General features: G+C 36.9%; 1 protein-coding gene across 11 annotated transcripts in view; it reads right to left on the bottom strand.

Moving 5' to 3' along the window:
* Nebl (nebulette) overlaps positions 1-23,179 on the bottom strand; it is a 337,929-nt gene that overhangs the window by 19,608 nt on the left and 295,142 nt on the right. For 5 of the 11 annotated variants that reach the window (XM_015495260.2, XM_048812739.1, XM_048812736.1 and 2 more), the window contains 11 exons: positions 22,913-23,023; positions 20,837-20,941; positions 18,955-19,047; positions 16,039-16,131; positions 13,411-13,503; positions 12,136-12,228; positions 10,753-10,845; positions 9,440-9,544; positions 8,314-8,485; positions 5,659-5,751; positions 4,319-4,468 (listed from right to left, as the gene is read on the bottom strand). In XM_015495260.2, coding sequence (XP_015350746.1) covers positions 4,319-4,468; positions 5,659-5,751; positions 8,314-8,485; positions 9,440-9,544; positions 10,753-10,845; positions 12,136-12,228; positions 13,411-13,503; positions 16,039-16,131; positions 18,955-19,047; positions 20,837-20,941; positions 22,913-23,023 — 1,201 coding nt within the window. The remainder of the gene's footprint in view (positions 1-4,318; positions 4,469-5,658; positions 5,752-8,313; positions 8,486-9,439; positions 9,545-10,752; positions 10,846-12,135; positions 12,229-13,410; positions 13,504-16,038; positions 16,132-18,954; positions 19,048-20,836; positions 20,942-22,912; positions 23,024-23,179) is intronic. The other 6 variants (XM_048812742.1, XM_048812740.1, XM_048812735.1 and 3 more) reach the window with 5 other exon arrangements.

The following is a 23,179-nucleotide window of genomic DNA, read 5'->3' as shown; positions in this document are numbered from 1 at the left end:
CAGAAACACGTAAAGTACCTGAAGCCAAACGGAACACGAGCTCCAACTGAGGAGGGTAAACGTGGGCTGAGATTGCGAACACATAAAAATACTCACAATGACAAAAAAAAAAAATACACAAGTTAAGGGAAACCAAAGGAATACAAAGCAATACCAGGAGGCAGAGCCCCGGTGCAGGCAAAGTGAAGACAAACACAAAGATCAAAGGCAACCTCACAGCGAAATAAGCAGACACCAGCAGGATTATTTCCACCAGAGGAGCCGTGTGTCAAACGAAAAATAAGTTAAACTAAACTAATACCAAAAGGCAATAAATATAATTTCAAATAATACTATTCAAGAATCAAAACACAACTGGATCAAGTTTAAATAAAAGCTTCTGTTATTGAATCAAAGTAACACAGTAGAGATGTCAAATGAAAACCCTTTGGTAACTTAATACATTAGAGAGTCGAATCGAGAATAGAGAAAGCCCAGGAGGATCACAGAAGGGAACGAAAATATTCAGGAATCAAAGCAAGATGAGAAAATATCATGAGAAACACAGAACTGAGACAATGATCAGACCTTCAAGGGGAAGGTTTAACTGTTAATGCTCTGAAAACCCAACATTAAAGATGAACACATTGTATTTTTGCCTCTGGGGAATAAGCCAAATGTTTCAACCTTTTGTCCTAACAATCCGAATTTCTTCTATCTCATGAGAAGGACCCCAAAACTGTGAACTCACAGCTGCCCATCAATTCATAAAGTCAAACAGATTGCTTTCAAAACAGAAATACATTCTCACAGGTAGAAGAAAGAGAAAGGAAAAAATTAACTTAATTGTATGGCACTTAGCTTAAGAAACATCAGGTATTCCTTACTATCATGTATATCTAAAAAGAATTTTAAAGAAGAAGAAGAAGAAATATCAGTTATTCTTGTTCTACACAGATGAGAAATGAGCTGATCAGGCCACATGACCTCTAGTGGACCTAATCCAAGCAGTGAGCGTCAGGATTCAAGCCTAGTGTCCTCTCCCCCTGCTCAGCATCCTGATCACCTCCCTGTCACACAAGCCACTCCACACCAAGAAGACGACCAAATCTTAAAGGACAGCTTCTTGGGATATGATGCATTTTATTATATAAAATCCTAACCACATTTAAAGAAATCCACAAAATCTAGAAGAAAACATAGCATTTTGAAATACTTAAGAACGTTTTCTTTTTTCTTCATCTTACTCCTAACAAGTGTTGTTATAAAACACTTTTCAATTTCTTGGACAGAGTTTAAGTAAGTGCATATGATTAACTGTTACTTCTAAAGACATTAAAGATTTCTATCAAAGAGCTGTCCTTACCATAAAAGTGTCTTTCTATACCACCCACTCCTCCTTACCAGAGCTCCAGAGCATGCATTTCAAAGGAGACCCTACATTTCAAAGTCTCTGAAAAGTTTTGTAGGGGACTGAGGTCATCCAAATGATAGGGCAATGGCTGAAATGAGGGTAGCAGCCATGGAGGTAAGGACAGCACTCAGATTCTGGATGCTTCTGCCATGAGAAAGCAACGAGATTTGTTAATGGATTCCATGTGGGGTATGAGTAAAGCATGAGAGCTGAGATTGATGCCACAGAGGTTGGCTTCGGTGCCTGGAGAGTTTCACTTACCACTTAGTGACCTGGGAAACCCAGGAAGTACGGACCTGGGAGGATGGTGGAGTGGGGGAGGTAGCCTTCATGTATTATGTTCGTTATGTCACTAGTCATTTGAATGTAGGCATGAGGTGCCATGGGAAGATTGTGCTTTGTTTCACTTCAAATAAAGGAAATTAGGAGCATTTACCCACACGTCCTAAATTCTTCTCAAATGAACAGTCTTGTGGGTATCACATGGCTCTGTTGATGTTATAAACTTACCGGTACATTTCAACTTCTGCTTCATGCTTCAGTATCTACTTTCAAAACTAGGAACTATTACTGAAGTCAGAAGATGTTCATCTTCTAACAGGTGACTCTGCATGACAAAAATTCACCAATGCAGTCTTTTGAGTCACTGAGTCATCTGTGTCTGCCAAAAAAAAATCTGGCTCCTGTCACCTTCTCCAGAGACTGAAGTTCTCCCATTTCAAAGACAAATGTAATTATTCCCTCTTAACTGTGAATCAACTTCTAATACAAATGCTAGAGATTCATCTATACTTTCTTTTAATGGAGACATTTTCTCATCCTGTTTGGCTTAATATAGAGTCTTCTCACTAGAAATAATTAGGGGAAGAAAAGTAAAAAAGGAATGGTGCTTTGAGAAAAGAAAAAGGTCGTAAACAACTAACAACAGTAGGTTTTTACAGCCTTAGAAGAAAGAATGTAATGAGATCAGAGCTCACCTGGAATCATCTGCTGGTACAGAGACTATTAAGGAGTCTTCAGGAGATATCTCCAATTCTCCCTCTCTATACAAGTTTATCAAGATCACAGGTTTGGACGATGATTTCCAAATTTATCTCCAATGCAGCCTTCTCCTCTGAACTCTGATTGCTTCTCTGACACCTCCATTTGCATGTCTTAATGACACACTGTCATGGTGTCTTAGCCTATCAGAAACATTCTGCTCACAAAGTCTGTAGGTCTAATTAACTTTGGCATTCACTTCTCAGCTCAAATATCCCTTCCCCAAAGAAGTTGTCCCTGACATCAAGGCCAGATGGAATTGTCCTGTTACACATCTTGTAGCCCCCATCCCATCTCCATACCCTGAACTCTGTCTGTGATTACTTATTATTTAGGTAAGTATTTGCTTACTACCTGGGTTCCCCTCCAGATGTGAAGCCCTGTATAGCCAGTCCATTTCTCCTGTGCTCATTGCTCTAAGCAATGTAGACCCAAACTCTTGGCTAGTGTACACGAGCACTCAATGAACATTTGGAGAATAAATGAACGAATACTGTGCTGGTGTATACAGACCTGAAGTAAGAGATTGAAGCCAAGACTCTATGGCGCATTACCTTCCGGAAAGACTCCAACTCCAATACACTGAACAGAGTCATATTAAATAAGGTTGATCCAAATGAGTATGTATATTTTCTTGGGGCTTATTTATCTCATCAAGCATCAACATTATTCTGTACCTCTGAAACCACAAAGCACACTAAATGGGGAAATCTGTAAGACCAAGTTTAAAAAAAAAATCAGTAAGTTACTGAACCTTTTGTTAGTAAATCATACACTGAAAGGGGAGACCTTCTCATTGGTATTGTAAGTACAATAAAACAAAATTGGTTTACAACTATTTATTTGGCAATATAAAGAAAATACAACCTTCAAAACTTTCTACAAGGCTAAAGTTAGTCTGAATTTTTAATTTGAGATATATAGAATATAAGCTCATTGGGGTTTTATTGAAATTAATGCAGAAACTGGATACATAATGACGAGAGCTTTCATAGTTTCCTATTACTGCCCCCCCACCCCACCCCTCCCCCAACCCCATCCCTCCCCCCACCCTGGCATTAAACTGCTCATTTTCAAAATCTCCTGCTTTAGGGATTTTAGCAATATGACCTTTGTGGTTTAAAAGGAAATTCAGTATTCTGTTGGCCTGACAGGCCTGTCCCCCTCCTCACTACACTAAAATCTAAGGGCAATAGGGGAGGGGCGACTTAGATTTGTCCTTTAGGAACAGCTTTATCAGCGGGATCAGCTTTAACACCCCAAAGAAATCATGATCTAATCTGCCAGCTTGGATGCAGAAAAGAGGAGAAGGTACAGGAAAAGAGTGGGTAAATAAAATAGAAGATTATTAAAAATCAATAGTATTTTCCATTTTCAAAAAATCTCATATCCTAAGTTTCATACTCAATTTCTTTTTGGCAAGACCTACCTCTGTCTGCAAATTTATATCAATATTTAAACACGCGCCAATTCATGGTAATCTCTTAGCTACTCAAATATTACAGTAAGATTGATTTTTTTTCCCTTAATGGAAATCAGATACAAACTATGCAGAATTCAAGTTTCCATTGTGACTGTGTAAATCTGTCACATACAACTCCTGTGGAACAGACACATAGCAAGCCCCAAGACCCTATTATAGTTACAAATTCCTGTATAGTAATAGGAAAAATATTGTGAAGATAGGAAAAAAAAACTTACATGCAAAAAATGCAAATTAGTAGTTTTTTAAAAAAAAGACTCAACTTTGTAAATTTAATGTTAAAATTTCAAGTGAATCAGACTGAATGTTTGTGAAAAGGTGAAAAATATATGTTAAAAATGCTCTCATGACACATTTTTAAAGTGAATTAATTTTTTTGGTAAGTGGCTACGGTTTGATACCTCCTTCATCGGACGGTCTTGTGACCTCACTGCAGCCTGAAAAGCTAGGGTAAATCTCGGAGATTTCAGACTTGTCATCTCCCAGACCTGTACCAAAAGTACTGCTCGAATACGATCGAGACCGCTGTCTCCTATATTGACTCGCCTTTTCTACATTGGAAGGAAAATATTCAGACATGTGATTAAGTGACTCAAAGAACAATGACATTAATTAAAATCTCAGTGGGAAAGAAAAACAATCCCTTATTAAATAATAATCCAAAATCTCAGTAAGTTTCTAATCATCTATTCCCAAACTTCAGTATGCATTAAATCTACTACATAAATGACTTAAAGGTTATTTATACTCATTTGAAGTCTAGATTTTAAAGGAGATATTAACGGATAGGAAATTGACAAGGACTAAGAAAACACTGGCAAACTAATAAATTTCTATCAAGCATAACATCTGGTTATAAATAATTGCTTTCCAAAAATGTCACCAGGCATGCGGTACTTGTCTTTTCTTTATTCTTAGAAAATTAAATGACACAGCTCAGCTAACTGTGTGGATCAAATTAGCTATTTGAGTATTAGAATCCCTACATTACATTGGACCCACAATTTTATTAACATCAACAACTAAATTTAGAGTAAAATCAGAGGGTAGAGCAAGATTTTAATGATAAATCTATGGTATTATATTGTATAAAATAACTGTATAGCTGTCAAACCTTTTTCAGACCTCATTTGCTAAACACGGTCTGAAAAGTCTGAAATGTCAAGTCATCTATCACTATATTCAAACTATTCATTTTTTCCTTTCATTATATACATGCCACCTAAATGAAAAGCCAAGCTTCCTATGGAAGCTATTCATTTTACATGTAAAAGCTCAGAGAGAAATTTCAAATTCTTGCAAGTCTATTCAAGATATTTATGACACTACACAGGAAACCTTTCTACCATTCCACATATTATTTTAAAAATCTAGCTTTAAAATATTGTTACTGTGTATTTCATAAAAACCTGGTGCAATCCAAATAACTGCATTTGTAAGCCCAGAAGGCCTATTAAATAATATTCACTAATCAAAAGCAAATGTAAGTAAGCTCTAGACACATTTTTAAATGAATCGAGGACAAACAAATCTAGAATTTATTAAAAAGCTCCTTTGCAAGTTTTACTTTCATAAATAATTAATGGTATTTTAAAGTAGCAGAGCGCTTATGGAGGTTTAAGAATTCTCAACTTTAAACTTTACATTACCCGGTTGCTACAAGGAAATTCTACAGGCATAGTAGACTCACTTTCAGGACAAAACCACATAAAAGGAGAGGAACTCAGAATGTGAGCAATACCAGAGAGCATATGGAGACTTCTAGACTGAATATTGTCTTCCAGGGGATCGATGTCGAAGATGGAGCCAGGATCTGTGCGCCAAACTTTGAGGTCTTCCACCAAGAGGAAGCAATCAACAAATCAAGAAGGAAATTTTAAAAGCCAGCACCAAAAGAGAATAGAGCAAAAGGCAGAAGTAAAAAGCAAATCATTGTAATGTTTTGAGCAACCATTAAAAAAAAAAAGCAAATCCACTGTGCTTCAGGATCCGGAGAACAATACTTTCACATGTACCTGTTGAGAAACTTTGCAATCAAAGTTAAGTTGCCTGGTTCCTCCCTCACTGAGGTACCTGTGACCCTTCACGCAAGTCATGTTCCCTGGGGGGCAACTATGCAGCCCCCACGGCCCCCTGAACTCCCCATCACCCTTGCCTTACTGAAACAGGCAAAGTGTTTGAGTGAGAGGATTTTTTTTCTTTCCCTATAACAAGGACACATATTAGGAATGTGGGTAATGGCAAGTTCAGTTTTCATCCTGAGTCTGTGGGTGTAAATGAAACCATATAAGATCATTTATCAAAAAGTGCTGAAAGCCAGGCGTCCAGCACAGAATCATGAGGGATAGAAAGATGAACAAGAGCAGCTTCTGGCTCTCGATAAGCACAAATCAGTTCACTGCTCTGGTTAGTGAGGAGACTGTCCAAGTCTATGTATCCTCCTCCTATTTTAGTTGGAGGCAAAATCCAAATTAATTCACTTCCAAACTTATGAGTTGCCCTTGATCACAGGGCACCCCTGAAATGAGCTTACAGTCCTAAAATGAATTGCACAGTGGTATACACCTGGAAAATAAGAGCCTTAGTTATGGACATATGGTAAAAATGAGGCTGGAGTAAAAATTAATAAATTGGAATTAGAAAGCTGCATGTCAGTTTTAATTAATATTACAAAATGCCAAGCATTATTGAGGGTATAACCTAACTCCTTTACACTGCGTATATTCTAAAGTATGTACTACAATTATCCTCCTTTTATAAATGAGGAAATTGAGACACAAAAAGATTGAGTAGCTTGTCCAAGATTATGCAACTAGTAAGTAGCACAGCCTCTGACAAAAATAGAAGCCACACAATGGGCTTAGTCTGCATTACCCAGAATGTCTCAGAACCTGTATTTGCATGCATGATATAGAAACTGACTCATGCAAAGTTTTACGTTTTGTTGAATGTACTTCATTTTGTGCTTTCATAGGCAACTGCTCAATGGAAAGAGATTCTCCCAATCAGAGAAAATAAACTGACTTCTGGGGTGCCCTGGAAGTAAATAATTTCGAGTTATACACCTTAGAATTTTAAAAACAGTAATAGTTTCTATCTCAAAGAGTATGAGTACTGGATCCAAGAGCCTGAGGTCTACACAGTTTCATGGTTTTCAGCAATGACGTCATCATTATCTGGCCTCTGATCTCTGTAGAACCCTGGGGTAAATCCTCACCCTAGTGAGACCAATCAGCTCCTGCACTGTCCCTTATGAGACATTAGTACACAAGATGAAATCCCTGTTTCTGTATTACTTTTAATGAAAAGATCACAGTTCATCCAACCAACTTAATGCAGTCCTTTAAAGCAATCAACTTGGAAAGATAAGTCAAGCTATCAATTGCCCACAATTGTGTTTGCGATATTTCTTTGTGAAATACTTTTGGAGTCACTTTGGTAATCATCCCATCACTTCATGCTCTGACCTTAGTACTCTTGTACTAAGATATATATACTTTCCCACCCAACTGTCCTCTAAAGGGCCGTTCACTAGTACTATTTCAGAACACAAGCTCTTAACTTTTAAAGATGAAGAAAATCTAACACTGAGATTACAGAGAGGCATTTACATACTATGGGTACAAAAATATTCTTTGACCTATAGAATTGAAATAGCTATAAAAATTCAGAGGCTAACTACTCAGAAGGAGACAATAGTCAAGAGTGGTTGCTATATATCGAGAAATCAATAATTTTTCTTCATAGCCCTGTTTCATACTCCATCTGATCTCGGTCCATATCTCAAGCCACATTCAACACTACTCTCCTAAAATTTCCCCTAAGAGACTTAAGAGATAGGAAGAGTAGCCCCCTCCTTAAATTATAGGATGTTCAGATGGTTCTCAAATCATAACAGTTTAGAATTAATATTTTTAAAATACAAAAGATTCATATTATGTAATACATCAGAACCTTTCTGGCATGTCTGTGGCAAAAGGACCTAAATGTGGTATGGTTCTTCCTGCCACTCAAGTATACAATGTCTACAGTACTATATACCTTAACCAAGGACACAAACCAAAGGAAAACAAAATAATTGTCTAATCATCGCCCTCACCCATGTCTGGGTTATTTCTTTGTTTAACAAATAGAAACATTCTTAAGACCAGAAAGCTATTAAAGACTTCCAAGAAAAGAAAGAATTTCCAAGTAATAGAGAGCCTTTGCAATGATAGCTGGTGAATGCCTTGAATCTCATTCAACATGATACCAAAATAACACTTGACCAGTCCATTTTGAATTGGACACCACATCAAACACTTGACAGGAAGTCAACTGAATAAGAAGGCTAGTGCTTAGAACAAGTACAATATTTTTGACCACACACACCTGCTGAAAAAGACCATGGGCTTACCAACAATGATTCCGGGTCTCCTGTCCATCTCCACCACGTGAGGCTGGATACCTTTGTAGGCAGCGTCGCTGACAACCTGAGTGTTCTTCCTTACCCGCTCTGTCACGGGATCGTCAACCACAGGAGTGAAGCCCCTTCCCTTTGTCTTCTCAAAATCTTCATGATACTTTACCTGAAAAAGGAAAAACAATATTAACTCAAAAATGAAATTTTTGACAAAATGATCCATGTTACTACATAAGCTGCATCTGGGCTATTTTCTACATTTATGTATCTTTTCCAGTTATTCTAAAAACAATATCAGAAATCAAGTGCAGACATTTTCACCATGTTTTTAATCACTACACTTGGTGTCTCTTTTAAATTATATATAAATACGTATTTCTGTAAGAAATTGTAAAAAGATAAATATTTTAAAATTTGATTTACTTTCTAAAACACACTAATTTAAATGTAATCTACTTTCCTCTCTTGACCTTCAATATACAGTAAAGTGAAAAGCTACTTACAATTATTCAAGAAAACAGTATTGTTTAAAATTACATTAACAGATTTACAGATAATGATGTATACATTTTGGGTATATATAGTTACAAATTTTTTATTTACAAACAAAAAAACTATGTTACAAAAATTTGTAACCATATATATACCCAAATTACATTTATTACAACATGTACATTTACAATTTTTCATGTTCTAGAAACCATTGAATAAAACACTGAATAAAACACTTTATAGATGAACTTTATGGTAAATAAATTACATTTCACGAAACTGTCAAAAAAACCATCTTTTTCACATTCTTTATGAGAAGCAAACACACCAAACTCTATCTTAAAATTAATCAAAAAGAAGGTTAAACAAATGTCTTTTGCAAAATGCATTTGTAATATTCATGTTAGAAATAAAAACACACTGAAAAAGGACACTGAGAAAAATTATTTTATTAGACTTAATATTTTCATGACATTCCAATGTGATTAGAACCCCACCCACAGGCTCATCCAAGTTTCCATGCTTTATTAGTTATCTAAATTAATAGTGAACTAATGCCATCCATATACTGGTCTTGCTGTTCCTTAGTATCTTTTAGTCATGTTAGAGTGATCTGGTTCTACCCTACCATTGAAATATGGTTTTGTGCTTCTTTAACATGTCTCAGACCAGGTGTATCTAAAATCAGACTTGGTCTGCCTTTCATCAGTTTTTGGTCCTGAGTATATTTTACCTGCAAAGTAAACAGTAGACATTAATAAGACAATTATAATGCCGAAAACCAGGATATAACTTATTTTTAAGTTTTCCAAATGAGCCAAACATATGCAACAAATTCAAAATTATTTCCCGGGTAGCTTTTTCTTGAATTCTATTTTGTTCTAAAATACCAACTAAAATTCCACTCTCAAAGATCTACCTTAAAGATTATTGCAAAATTGACTTAAATCTATTAATTGAAAGCAAATGTGTATGATCAACAGTTGCTAGCAAAATAGTCAGTAAAACATATTTAAATTAAACAGAAAAAGTCTAAAACTAAACAGCACGTAAATTTATTTTTGTTTCTAAATTTCATCCTCACTTCCTGTCACAACAGTGTTGAAGAATGCATTCCACGTTTCCCTCTAATTCCCTTTAATTTTTTTCTCCTTAGAGAATGAAGAACAAATCTAGTTTTCCTTCTACGCATCAAAAGCTTAAAGGTAATTTATGTTGGACACACCAATATTTCTGGACAGAAATGCCACTAGATAGCTGGAAATTATGAAGCCCTAATGCTGGATGCCAACCAAGGTGCTCTTGAAAATGTGCCAGGAACAGGGTCTGTGTTCTTTAAGACTGACCCTCAGGTCACTGCCATATACGAAGCTAATTATGTGTAAGATCAGGACTCCAAGTACTAAGATCTGAGTGCATACATATAATTCAGAACTGAAGCCCTGATAATCACTAAGAGAATACATGCTATCCAAAGTAGATACTGATATGCACCCCAAATAACTTTCATGAGTAACTGAATTTTGTACCAAATGCATTTAAAGACATTTTTCCTCTAGGTCCTCACACTGGAGGAATGACTCACTTTCTATTTTGCTTTGTGCTTAACAACCCATGTTCAATGAAAGACATCAGCAAAATGACAATTATTTAACCTATGCATCCAAGACTTTATCATTTTCAAAGATTCTAGCTAAAATAACATGAAGTGTTGTTTAAATAAACTGTAAATATAACTGTCAGTCACATCTGGAAATACCATTGAAGGACGAAAGGATAATGTAAATTTGTACAGTGGCGGCTTTTGGAAGTCATTTGAAATAACACATATACTTAAAGGAAATATCACAAGTTTATTTTCACAAGGAAAAAAATTAGACTGCAAATAAATTATAAAGGACATGTCCTTTGTGAGAGTCCAAAATGAATGAAACCACTTGCCGAGCTAATATTTTCTTGATTCTTCTTTACTCTTTCCATTTCAGGAGTTACACTTAAAGCCGTAGCTCTTCCCAACTGACCTTTATAATAAACCTGTCATTTCAGAGAACAAAAAAGTAGAGCACTGTGAATCAATTCCATTAAACAGGAGGCTAGCAGTGCTTAGTTTTAAAGAGTTATCTAAGGAAGAAAATCTATTTTTTTTTAAAAAAAGGAATGCTATCAGGAGTTTCGTCATACTTAACATGCTCATCTTAAAGAATCTATTTTCTTTAAGTTTATTTCATCCCATAATAGTATCCATTTGTCTGAATCACTGTGGACATACTCAAATATATGGGCATAGCATCATTAAATCTATAGTAAGCCTTCAAACACGGAGGACTATGAGAGGCTCATGGATATTAGTTACAGGTCCTCTTGCCCATATAGAATGGCCCTACACAGTTGTGGTTTCTTAGGAATTAACTATGGTAGAACTTTTTATAAAGATGTGTTTAAACAGGTGACTGTGGTCATCCATAAAAAGGCTAACATGCTTCCCAGTTCTCCATTCCTCCTTCTCGATAACCATGTTCCTGGTTGAAAGTAATGAGGTCACATCAAGGACAACATGAACATCTAACTTCTCCAAAATATAGTTGCTAGGAAAAGTGTTAAACCATAACCTGCCTTTGCTTCATATACTGGCCAAATGACTTTAAGTGTTTGAAGAATAAAAGATTTCTTTGAATACAATAGATTTCCAAATTTCCTTTTCCAAAGAACCCAATCTATATGTTAATGACTTCAGAAAAGAATTTTTCTCTGGATGAACTGCATCCATGGATTATATAAACAAAGGGGAATTAGAGCAGACCACCAGTCAGTGTCTAAGTAAAAACTGCCAGCCTCGGTTCAAGGGGCCGTAAATTGGCCCTGTTTCCTGTGCTCTGTTCAACCAAGCACACTTTATCATTTCTCCCGGGACACTGCCCAGAAATACAGTAATAATCAGAGAGAGTGGGAAATGGGGCTGGCCGGAGGAGGCTGGAGAATAAGAACATATGCAACTCAAAAAGTGAGTGGGAGAGAGTGATTTTAGGGCAGGATGACAGAAAGTAACCCTGCCTCCCTTTGGGGGAACCACAGCATTGTTCAGCATGAAGACAAAATAAGGACAATCCACAACCCATAAGGAAAAAATCATCATGGTGTGGCACAGGGAACCCCGCATCACCTGGGACCTTGAATTCTTTCAGGGAAGTTGTTAAGCCACTGAGAACAGAATATCAACTCAAAGTTTTGAAAACGTGGAACTACAGTCCCTTCACCTATGTATGGGCATGACGTTTGATATCTTAAATAAAAAAAAAAAAAAAAGAATCACTGAGAGGATCCCACATTGCTGAGGTTCTTCTGATTTTCTTTCACTCTCTTCAGCTCTGGTGGGTCGGAAATGGCAGTTGCTTGTTTAATCTCTCCTCTGTATTTTACCTGTGGAGGAAAAATAAGAATTTTATTGGATAGAAGAATGGACACAGAGGACGAGACTCAAAATTCACCTTTTAGACACTTATTTTAACAGTACCTCTACGTCAACCTTCCTGTTGATTTCTACTTCTAGATCCTATTTGGTCTAACTTAGCAACCACAAAATGTTGGTTATATTGTTTTAAAAGGAGTTGACAGTAAATACTTGGCTGTTCCATGTCAAAAGTAACTGCAAATTCCACAGATGAAAGTAATGGAAATATACAGGAGCATGCTTAGAAAACTCCAGAAGGAAATCAGGACAATAGAACACTGATCCTGGAGCTTCTCCTTTCAAAAGATCTCCTACTTCATCCACCTTCCAGGGACATGAGAAGGATAAATATGGTTGAGCTTGATTTTTCTCCTCTACCTGGGGCAACATGCTCTTAAATAATGAAGCCTTTCAAAATCACTGCTTTTGAAAGAAAATACCTATTGTTTAGATTGGGGTAACACTCCATAAAAGGGTAAAAAATGAAAAAAAAATAACTATTGGGGGGCCCTTCTGACTATCAAGAGGCCGGGGTTCAAATTCTAGCTCTCCTCCTGCCTGCTGTGGGTCCCTGGCATGTCCACAGATCTCCAGACTCGGTTTCCCATGTCCACCTGTCAGAGAAACGAATAATGCTGAACTCACAGGTTCACGTGAAATATCAGCACAGGGTCCAGCCCAGAGTAGAGGTGCCTCACAATTGTTAGCTATCAGTGCTTTATTCTCAATAGATTAAGAAGGATTGAAGAATGGTTTTCCATTTTGTCCGTAAGGTCCCTTGCCAATGAAGCAGGATTTCCCTTACCCTATTCTAATGGATATATTTTCTTTCCCACAATTGACAACAGATCCTGCTTTATATACCCTAACACATTTTCAAAGATTTACCAATAAACTATGAGACTCACAAGGATAGGCCCTGGGTCTTATCCATCCTTGTGTTCCAACGATCAGGACTATGCCTGGCACATTTGGGTACTTAATTCATACTCCCAAGGTTCTGGGACTTACATGAAACAATCATAGTGCCCTTCAATGTGTGTCTGGGTAAAGGAGCATTTGAATGTGTTTAAAGCGTCACAGTGAGCATTTTTTAAAAATAAGAATATGGACTGTTCAATAAACTATAAAAGAAAACAGAAACTACTTGCCGTACTCAGCTGCTCCTGGTTTCGCCTCACCCTCTCTATCTCTGGGGTCATGCTTATCGGAGTGGCCTTATAGTTTTGCTCTTTATACTGGAGCTGGAGGACAAGGTGAAAAATGCATTGTGATTACAGGAAACCAATGTGAATCAATATATTGGGACTGATTAATAGAAATGTCAGGTGGCCACAGGGCACTCATCAGTAGAATCTTCATTAGGATTTTACAGTGCAACATGTATTGCTAATAGACTGCATCTTTTTGTAATGATCCTACTCTCTCATATTTTCTTTGTCAAATGTTTTAAATTAAACCTTTCATTGCTATTCTTCCAACTGTATTATTTATTGGTGGCCCATCTGAGTTTGATCTTAACCATAATAATGAATTGTCTTTTCTGTGGATTTGTTGCTTCCTAGCACTGAAGTGTTTATCAAATTATCACCTTATATTTAAAAACAATGATTGTGCATTCTTATCATTAAAAAGGAGGGACAAGGCTGGGCACAGTGGCGCACACCTGTAATCCCAGTGGCTCTGGAGGCTGAGGCAGGAGGATGGAGAGTTCAAAGCCAGACTTAGCAAAAGTGAGGTGCTAAGCAACTCCATGAGACCCTGTCTCTAAATAAAATACAAAATAGGGCTGGGGATGTGGATCAGTGGTCAAGTGCTCCTGAGTTCAATCCTTGGTACAAAAGAAAAACAAAAACAAACAAATCCTAGGTGTCCACACAAATCCTAGGTGTCCACTTCTGGGTCTGACTGCAGTATTAAAGAAACCATAAGCCTCCAGCTTCCCTTGTCTGCAAAGTTCCAACACTGGGATTCCCTACTCTCTGACCCAGCATTATGGAAATTTTTTTGACCTGCTACACAGAAGTGTTCCTTCTTAGCTGGGGGATAAGATTCCATTGTTTGTAGTCAGCTTTCTCAGCGATTCCACAATACCACAGAAATAAATGATCATCAAACACAGAGAAACAATGGCGTGTGTCAAATGAATTTTTGACTGGCAAAAGCAGAGTTCGAGGTTGAAATCCCTTTGCAAGAAATGCCACAGGGACAGTCTTAATGATTTTTTTCAGAGTTTAAATTGAGCGTGGGACACCTGCAGGTAACATGAACTTGAAATGCAGTTTCTCCAGAGGCAAAGGAAAAGAAGTTTGAGAAGCTTGGAAAATACACAAAAAAGGGTTGGGCTCCTTCTGATGTAACCTCTTTGGAAGTTCTCAATGAGAGGCTTTCTTTGTGCCATGGTATGTAGTGTGAGAGCTTCGGAAGATTTCTGTGACTGAGATGATTTAAAGTGAGGAAAGTTTCAGTCTAATCTCTATTGGTGGCAAACATTCCATGTGCTTTACAATAATATCTCCTAAACACTCTAATCCCTGTTTTATAGATGAGGAAATTGGGGCTTCCAGGGCCAAATGGCTTAAACCGCAAATAAGGTCTGGAGTGGGGTGAAACCAACCATATAGGGTCCATATTCCTATCTTCAGTTTCTGCCCTTTGCACACCATTTTTCTGATGCCACACCTATAAATAATACCTATGCTATTATTTATAGCATTACTTTTTATTAAATATATATAAATAGGTACCTGGGATTGAAACTGGAGGTGCTTAACCACTGAGCTCCATCCCCAACCCTTCTTATATTTTATTTTGAGGTAGGGATTCACTAAGTTACGGAGGCTGGCTTTGAACTTGCAATCCTCCTGCCTCAGCTTCCTGAGCCACTGGGATTACAGGGATGTGCTACCATGCCTGGCTTAATTTTTTTAAATAAGGTTGTTTTAAGATAGTGTTAAATGTCTACCCTAGATTGAAGACTAGCTACTCATCTTTTAGAAGAAGTTGTACATTAAACCAATATAATCACTAAGTCATGGACGGGGTACCCAGGGGCACTTGATATCTATCTCAAATGCCACATGTCGCATGAACCACATGATAGAAAAACCCAGGGACTGGGTGCTATAACTCTATCACTTTTAACACAGCTCCCCTCTCCACCATCATCCCCTGTCACCCCTCATCCCTGTTACTCATCCCACTTTTCCTCTCTTTCTTAGAGCCTTGGAGCCTGACCATAATCGGTTTATCAGAAAAGGTCCTTCCTCACAAAATCCAACCCAAACCATGATGAATTCTTCAAGATCTAACTCTGCAAGATCTTCCTTCTTTGTATTTCCATAGCACTTTGTAAGAGGTATTATTTCTCTTGATTAAATGAGAGAGTGCATGGAGAGTACTCAGAAAGCATAGTGATCACTCAATAAAGACTACTGTGCTAGCAATTAAACAATGCATAACAGTTACTTATTCCATGTCTGTCTCTTCTAGAGACCTTGAACATATCCACCAACACAAACCCTGACCTTACAGTGAATCTCACCTTCAAATTCCCCCAAGAACAAGAATAAAGTAGACACTTAATAGCAAAAGCCCATGAAGCATTGGCTTTATATGGGGAAGTCATAAAGATGTGTGAAATGTTATCTGCACTTTGAAGGAATGACCCTGTTGCAATGGCATACATTCCAGTGACAGTTTATCTGCACAGGTCCATACATTCATTGTATATTGGCATTCTATAAAATAGAAAAAAATACTTAAGGAAATATGATCACATTGCTGATGTTCTTCTGGTTTTCTTTAACTCTCTTTAGCTCTGGAGGATCAGAAATGGCTGTTGCATGTTTAATCTCTTCTTTGTATTTCACCTGAATAATTTATAAAAATATAATATTAGTTGTATTCGACACAAAAAATAGTTAAGCGTTCTTTACTTGTAACTCTTACATAATTGAAGTTTTTAATTCCAATACTACTTTCCCTTCAATGGGAACACAGTTTTTTATTCTGATGCTTTCAGGATTTCTTTATCCTGAAATACAAGTAAATTTATATCTATTCACCTATCTACCACTATAGAAGTTCCTTAATTAAAATAAGCAAATGTTGCTTATAAACATTAAAAAAAATTATGATTAGGCAGATGCACAAAAGAACTTGGAAATTAAATAATAACAATAGTGTATTGTTTTCTATGAGTTTCAATTTATTAATATGTTAATTAGAGTTTAACACATATTTAAAGGCAAAAGTCAAACTGAGTTAGCCATAGTGTCTTGGAACACGCTTGTCTGAGAGCACACAAATAATCCAGAATGGGGGTTGGGGAGATAAAGCAACCACAAAAAAATAAAAAAGAAGAAGAGAAAAGGGGAGACGGAGGAAAATGTACTGAAAGCAAAACCAATGTGTCCTGATTACTATAAGGTCAGTGCTGGAAAGACCAGAAGTGTTTTCCCCCAGCAATCATGTTAGGTAAAAGTCCCTGTATCCTGGCATCCACTTCATCCCAAAGCTGCCCTGTCAAATGTTTACCAGCAGATCAACACCAGCACACAGTGATGCACATGGCAAGAAACAGCTCTTTAAACTTACAACACAATCAGTGGGGTTCTCATTTTAGGCGGTATTTTAATATATCCAAAAATTCATGGAAGATTGGGTTCAAGAAAAAGAACATGTGCCCCTGTTGTATATAAGGCAGCACAGGCTACACTTAAGGAGTACAAGTTGAAATGTAGCAGACTTAAATCTACACAAAATATGTTCTAGAAATCACTTGGTGATGTTTAAAATGACCAAGTCTGCAACCCAGGTTGACTGTTATAATGAACACATGCCTCAATACCTCAGAGGTCATCTATGTCTTAGCACCTGTGGATTTAGCACGAGTCACAATGCCACTATGAGTCCAGACCGGAAACAGTTAAATTGGAAGTTCAGGAAGACAGACAACTTCTAAATAAAATTCAAAAGCAGTTCTTAGCAAAGAGCTAATAGTGAAAAGGCTTGTACTCGGAGGTGGAAAATGTCGAGATGTTTAAATGTTAGTGAATCACCTCTCAGTTTGACAGATCTGGCTAATCTTGAAAGGGCAACTTTCCATTTGCATACTAAACAGGAGTTTATGGCCCAACCTCAGAGATACAGAGCTATGCATTTACTGTCTGCTAGAAGAGGCTGAGGGGTGCTGGGGGAAGAAATGATATACCGTACTACTTTGTGTGATTTTCCCCGGGTGAGAAGCTCAATATGATTAAAGATGAACATTTTAGTTTTTCATAGAGCTCTAAACTAATCAAAATGGCACTGTCATTTCACTGTAGGCTATAGAATCACACACTACAGAACATTTATATTCCAGTACATTGATAGGTACATTTCAAATATTATCATTTGGAAGCGAAGGAAATAAACATTTTAAGTTTCTTTTCCCAGACTAATTTTTTTCTGTCAGATCTACGTGCTGTCTGATGCAGGGTCCTGATGCGGGGATCAGAGCACCACGCTCACATGCACTCATTAACACCCCCAGCCTCCAGGCCCAGCCTTCTTCAGGAAATAGCTTCATTCATGCTACAAAGGTTTTATTGCAATAGCATTCTGCACAAGTTTTAGAATTTGATTTTAAAGTGTGTTTTACTACAGCATCACCTTGCCCCTCCTACACTTTCTCCAGAAATGCCAGCACACATTCTTGTTCTCAGGAAGCCATAAAACTACCAGAGTTACCCTTAGATGAGTCTCATCAAGGCAGTTCTACTTGGATTACTTAAAGGAAAGTTCTGGAAGGTAGTGTCTCCAAGGGTGAAGATGAAGAGATAGGGAATTTAAGGAAAGAATCTGTTTTTACTTCATTAACAAGAAACCAACGTATTAAATGCACATGAAAGAATACCTATCAGTGAGGATAGCAATTTTCCATTGTAAATGTCAAGCACAGAATGGAAGAAAATTTAACTTAAAACATTAAGCACCTCTTCCAGCCTTCCCTCCATCCAAAAGTAGTTGGAGGGTAAGTTATTTTACAATTTACAGTGAAGGCATGTGGTTTTCTTTGCTGAGAGAAATCGAGAATAAATGAGACTAGAAACAGAAATATGGGCAGATGTGTGAGAAAAAGCATATAAACGTGACCAACATGGGTAAAAATGCTACTCTTTTTGTGGTTACACAAAATACCTTTATTTTATTTATTTTTATGTGGTACTGAAGATTGAAGGCGAGCGCTCTACTGCTGAGCCACGACCCCAGCTCCTCTTTTTTTTTTTTAAATCTAAACCTTCACTGAAGTCACTAAATAAATGTTTTAGAGCCTTTGATCATTCTATCAGGGTATAAAGTTTCTTGCCTCCAAGTACTGGGGAGGTACTAAAATGCATCCTTTCTCTACACAATTTAAATACAGTGAAAATTCTGTTCCGAAAGAGGAAACATAATCCCAGATTTCATTAAAATGACCTATGTTCTCTTTACTCTGATTGATCAAAATGAAAAGCTGTTGCTGGTTTGAGAGGAACAAAACTCCAGTTTTCATTCTGAAAGGTAGGCCTTTGATATTTGATGAAATCTTATTTCGGTAAAGTGGAGGGGAAAAAGGGAAAAGCAGCTGGCTGAGTAAAAAAACTAGAAATGCTTATCTAGCTTCCATTTGCTTCCAGGAAGGATAGTTAATGTGATCAAGAACTTACTGAACTAATATTTTGCTGATTTTTCTTCACTCGTTCCATCTCTGGAGTACCTTTTACTGCTATGCCAGCTCCTACTTCTTCCTTATAAAATACCTTTATTATAAAAGAAAGAAAAGGAAGACTATAAGTTTATTAGAATTCAAGTCCTAGATCCTATTGTTATAAAAGAAAACCCATTTTTCAGTTTTATAGTTCTGTGAGTTGCTGCTTCTATTTATGAGTACCAACATTATATGCATCGATTAAATAACCCATCATGATAATAAAAGTCTAACATGGATTCCATATTCCACAACCTTACAAGCAACCCTTTAATACTTGCTCTACAGCATGATAGGTACCTTCGCTGGCTGCAGATTATGTCACACGCAAATTTGACAAAAATCAAAACATACATTATAAAAGCTCACTAAGCAATCAGCATTTGGTTCAAAAGTGGTGTAAAATTTTAAGCTATCACCATCCTTCCAAGCTCAAGGATGCCCTTATTCTCTTCCAAGAAAATATTAGCTCTATCGTCAATAGCAACATTCATTCAAAGTCTATTTTCCTCCTCTTCCTTATTAATTAACTTTCCCCCATGTCTCTCCATCCTTACCAACATCTACCCCTTCAGACACAAAGCACACCAAAAAGCAAAAATGCTCAACTGAAAACCAGTAATTCTAAGAAAAGCCCATGACAGAATTACTCCCCTTCTTGACATTTGGTAATCCAGTGAATCCCAGGGAGAGAGGAAGAATAGGCATGAAAAATGTTTGCTGCCCCCCCCCCCCATCAAAGCTAAACCTCTGGAATGCCATAAAATCACAGGAGTCAAAACACAAAAACAGACTCATCCTCTGATCCTTCCAGTGAGAGTTTTCCATTTCTCAGCACAGCATGCCCTCTTGTGTACCTGAGCAGCATACCCTGAGAGCTAAAGCTGGCCAATCAATTTAGGAAGTGGAAAAGTCCCTCAAACTGAATAGAATTTACATTTTTTTTTTATTAGACACTTGCCAATGTTACATTATGAAATTGACTGTATGGTCAACTTTTACAATTTTAGAATAGAATTCAGGTTCATACATCCGTTAAACCTAGGCCCAATCTTAGTGAACCCAGCTGAAGTCATTCTATTTCTCAAAATAATAATATGAAAGTCTATGAATGAGTTATGAACTAGTAAACCTCCAGATATAGTATCTATGCAACTAATCAAAGAGCAGAAAGAAAATCACTACATGTGACTATTTTCATCTTCCTCAAGAAAAATCTGTATGGAAGATTTCAACTTATTTCCTCAGTTAAACTTATAAAATTCAGTTAACAATTGTCATTTGTACCTAATATAAAATTTGAATCTGGAATTCCAAAACAATCATGACAAGTCATAACTTATGAGAATACCTGGTACTTTTGAAGAAGTAAAGAAAATACATTTGATGAAAAAACTCAAATATATCCCCCCCACACACACATAACACACACACACACACACACATAAGACAATAAGGAGAAAAGGCCCATTTCTTATAAAATAAAAAATTTCAGTGGGCAACTGAAAAGAAATACAGATCAGGCGTCTCTAATCCAAAATTCCAAAATCCTTTAAAATCTAGAACTTTCTGAGTGTCAACAAGTGGAAACTTCCATACTTAACCTCATGTGATAGGTTGTCAAACAAAACATCAGTGCCTCTAAAGTATGATATAAAATTTACCTTCAGTCTATGTGTCCAGAAACATCATACGAAATTAATTTCATGTTTAGACTTAGGTCCCTTCCCCAACATATCTCATTATGTACTTGCAAATATTACAAAATTTTTAAAAATCCAAAATACTTCTGGTCCCAAGCACTGCATATGAGGGATACTCAACCTATAATCGCTACTCACCATACTAATGTTTTGTTGAGTTGTCTTAATTCTCTGAATTTCTGGAGTATCTGCCACAGTGGAATAGTTAGAAAGCATTTTCTCTGCTTCATCTTTGTACTTTTTCTAAAAATAAAAAGTAATACAAATCTGATACTTTGTGTGTGAGACAGAGAGGAAGGGAAAGAATGGGACCATTTCTTCCCACTCCTTCATTTGCACATGACTCAAAGTCACATCTTAAGATTCAAACTAGTTGTTGACATAGCAGCAAAAATAAAGGCAGTGAGCAAACCATCAAGTGGGACAGCCTCACCTCCATCAGGATATGGCCCCATTCCAGTCGGTTCCAACACTTCAGAGGGCCTCACCTCTATGCTCTTCCTAAACTTAGGACCTGCTCTTCCACGAGCACCTCAGGCCCTGCTCCACATAGTCTGGATCTCCATATCTACTTCTCTACATGCTTCCAGATTTATGCTTTGCTTTCTACTTTAGATAAAGATCTATGATTTGGGAAAACATACCAGTATTTTTATAGTTAAGATTTTAACAATTTCAATTTTCTATCCACCCAATGAGCTGCAATAAATTCCAATAAAACCTGGGCAATACTTTATACTTTGCACCAGCACACACATAACACTTGCTATGTAACAGGTATTACTCTAAATACTCAACACACATTTACTTAGTTAACCAATCCCACAAGCAGTACCTATTATTATCCCCATCTGTATCATATACCAGCTAGTCAGTGTCAGAGCTAGGACTGAAGGTCAAGGACTCTGGTTAGTGAAGTTAACTATGATGGCATATTGCTGCTTGTTAAGGAAAGTAACTGCTGTTCCTGTTGAACTGCAGCACTGTGTCATTCCAATCTCTTAAGGATTTCACTGTAGCCTCAAGTACTAAAAATCCCTTAAATTCTGATGTACTCTAGTGGCACACTCAAAAATTCAATGCTTCAGGCAGGAAATCTGGCAGCTGAGGAGCTGCTTCCTCTGGGAAACCTTTACTCTTCATTCTTCTGCTTTCAGGTAGTACGTATCATGGTTCGTGATACTTTATTTGTTTGATTTTAGCCTGTAGATCCCCAATGGCAAAACTATCTAATTTTGCATGCAAATATGTAAATTTTGTATGCAAAGAAGTGAACACTGAGGACAGGAAAGCATGCACTTCAGGACCGTCCTGGTTGCTGTACTCCAAGGAGGTTGAGAAACATACTTTGACATTTGGACTCTGCCATCTTGATGCTTCCATTTTGAACCAGTTGATGTTTAGGGTTCTTGCTTATTTTTTAACCAGAATATTAAAAAAAAAATTGACAAAATTTTGTCGAAAATTACTTTCAACATTTCCATTAATCAAATTTAATTCTTTGTGCAATTTTCTATAACATTTAATTTTTTTCATCCCCTCTACTATTTTTTCCATTGGGATTCATTCTTTTCTATATAAATATTACAGCAAAAATACTAATCATTAATGAAAGTTCTTGCCCAAATCAGATTTTGTAAGCAACTTCTTCTTCTTCCATACATATTTACTTCTAAGGTCATTGTCTCTCTCAATTTTTTTTAAGGATATGTGACAGGTAAGGTATACTTGGCAAATATAAATTTTACCAAGAAAGCTTAGCTCTTAATTTTTACTTCATATTAAATTTCACCTGATACCTTGTGCATTTTTAGCCACCGCCATTTGATTTGGAGCTGAATATTTTAATACAATGGACTATTCACATGAAGTGGTCAAAAGACATAATTCTTTGGAATTATATTTCTGTAGAATGAGCAAAGAACATTCAAGCCAAGAATGTAACAGAGTCCAAAAAAAAAAAGGTCAAAATGTTCTTGGACTCAAAACAGGGGGCCAGGGGGCCTTTGGCATTCCATAAGTCTCCTGAATTGAATAAAAAACAGTTGTCCTTTTAATTAATAAGGTTAATTTAATTTGGCCAATGATTTCTTAATAACAGAGTGTATTGACTTTGCAATGCCTTCAAAAATGTACAAATCATAAAGACACTTGAAGCACATGGTGACCGGATATTAGAGGACATTATTCTAAACTTCTGCGTTCTTTACCAACCTGGCTACAGATTTCAGACGCCCTCTTGGCTCGAAGCATATCTGGGATATCCACGTTCACTTGCATTCCTTTCCCCTTAATTTCATTTTCTAAGTCTTTCTTATATTGCTTCTAGAAGAACAGAAATCCGTCTTAGTGCTTTGCTTTACCTTTGATAACAAGGTAGGTATTTATGTATCTGAACATCAAAGCCACCCAAGTGGAAGTCACATTTATGCTCTGGAAATTCTATAGAGGACTCCATGTGAGAGGACTCTGTGTGTTTGA

Source organism: Marmota marmota, unplaced genomic scaffold (assembly GCF_001458135.2).
Source record: "Marmota marmota marmota unplaced genomic scaffold, marMar, whole genome shotgun sequence".
Taxonomy (NCBI): Eukaryota; Metazoa; Chordata; class Mammalia; order Rodentia; family Sciuridae; genus Marmota; species Marmota marmota.
The sequence above is the reverse complement of the archived record's forward strand: the minus strand, read 5'-3'. Positions and strand labels throughout refer to the sequence as shown.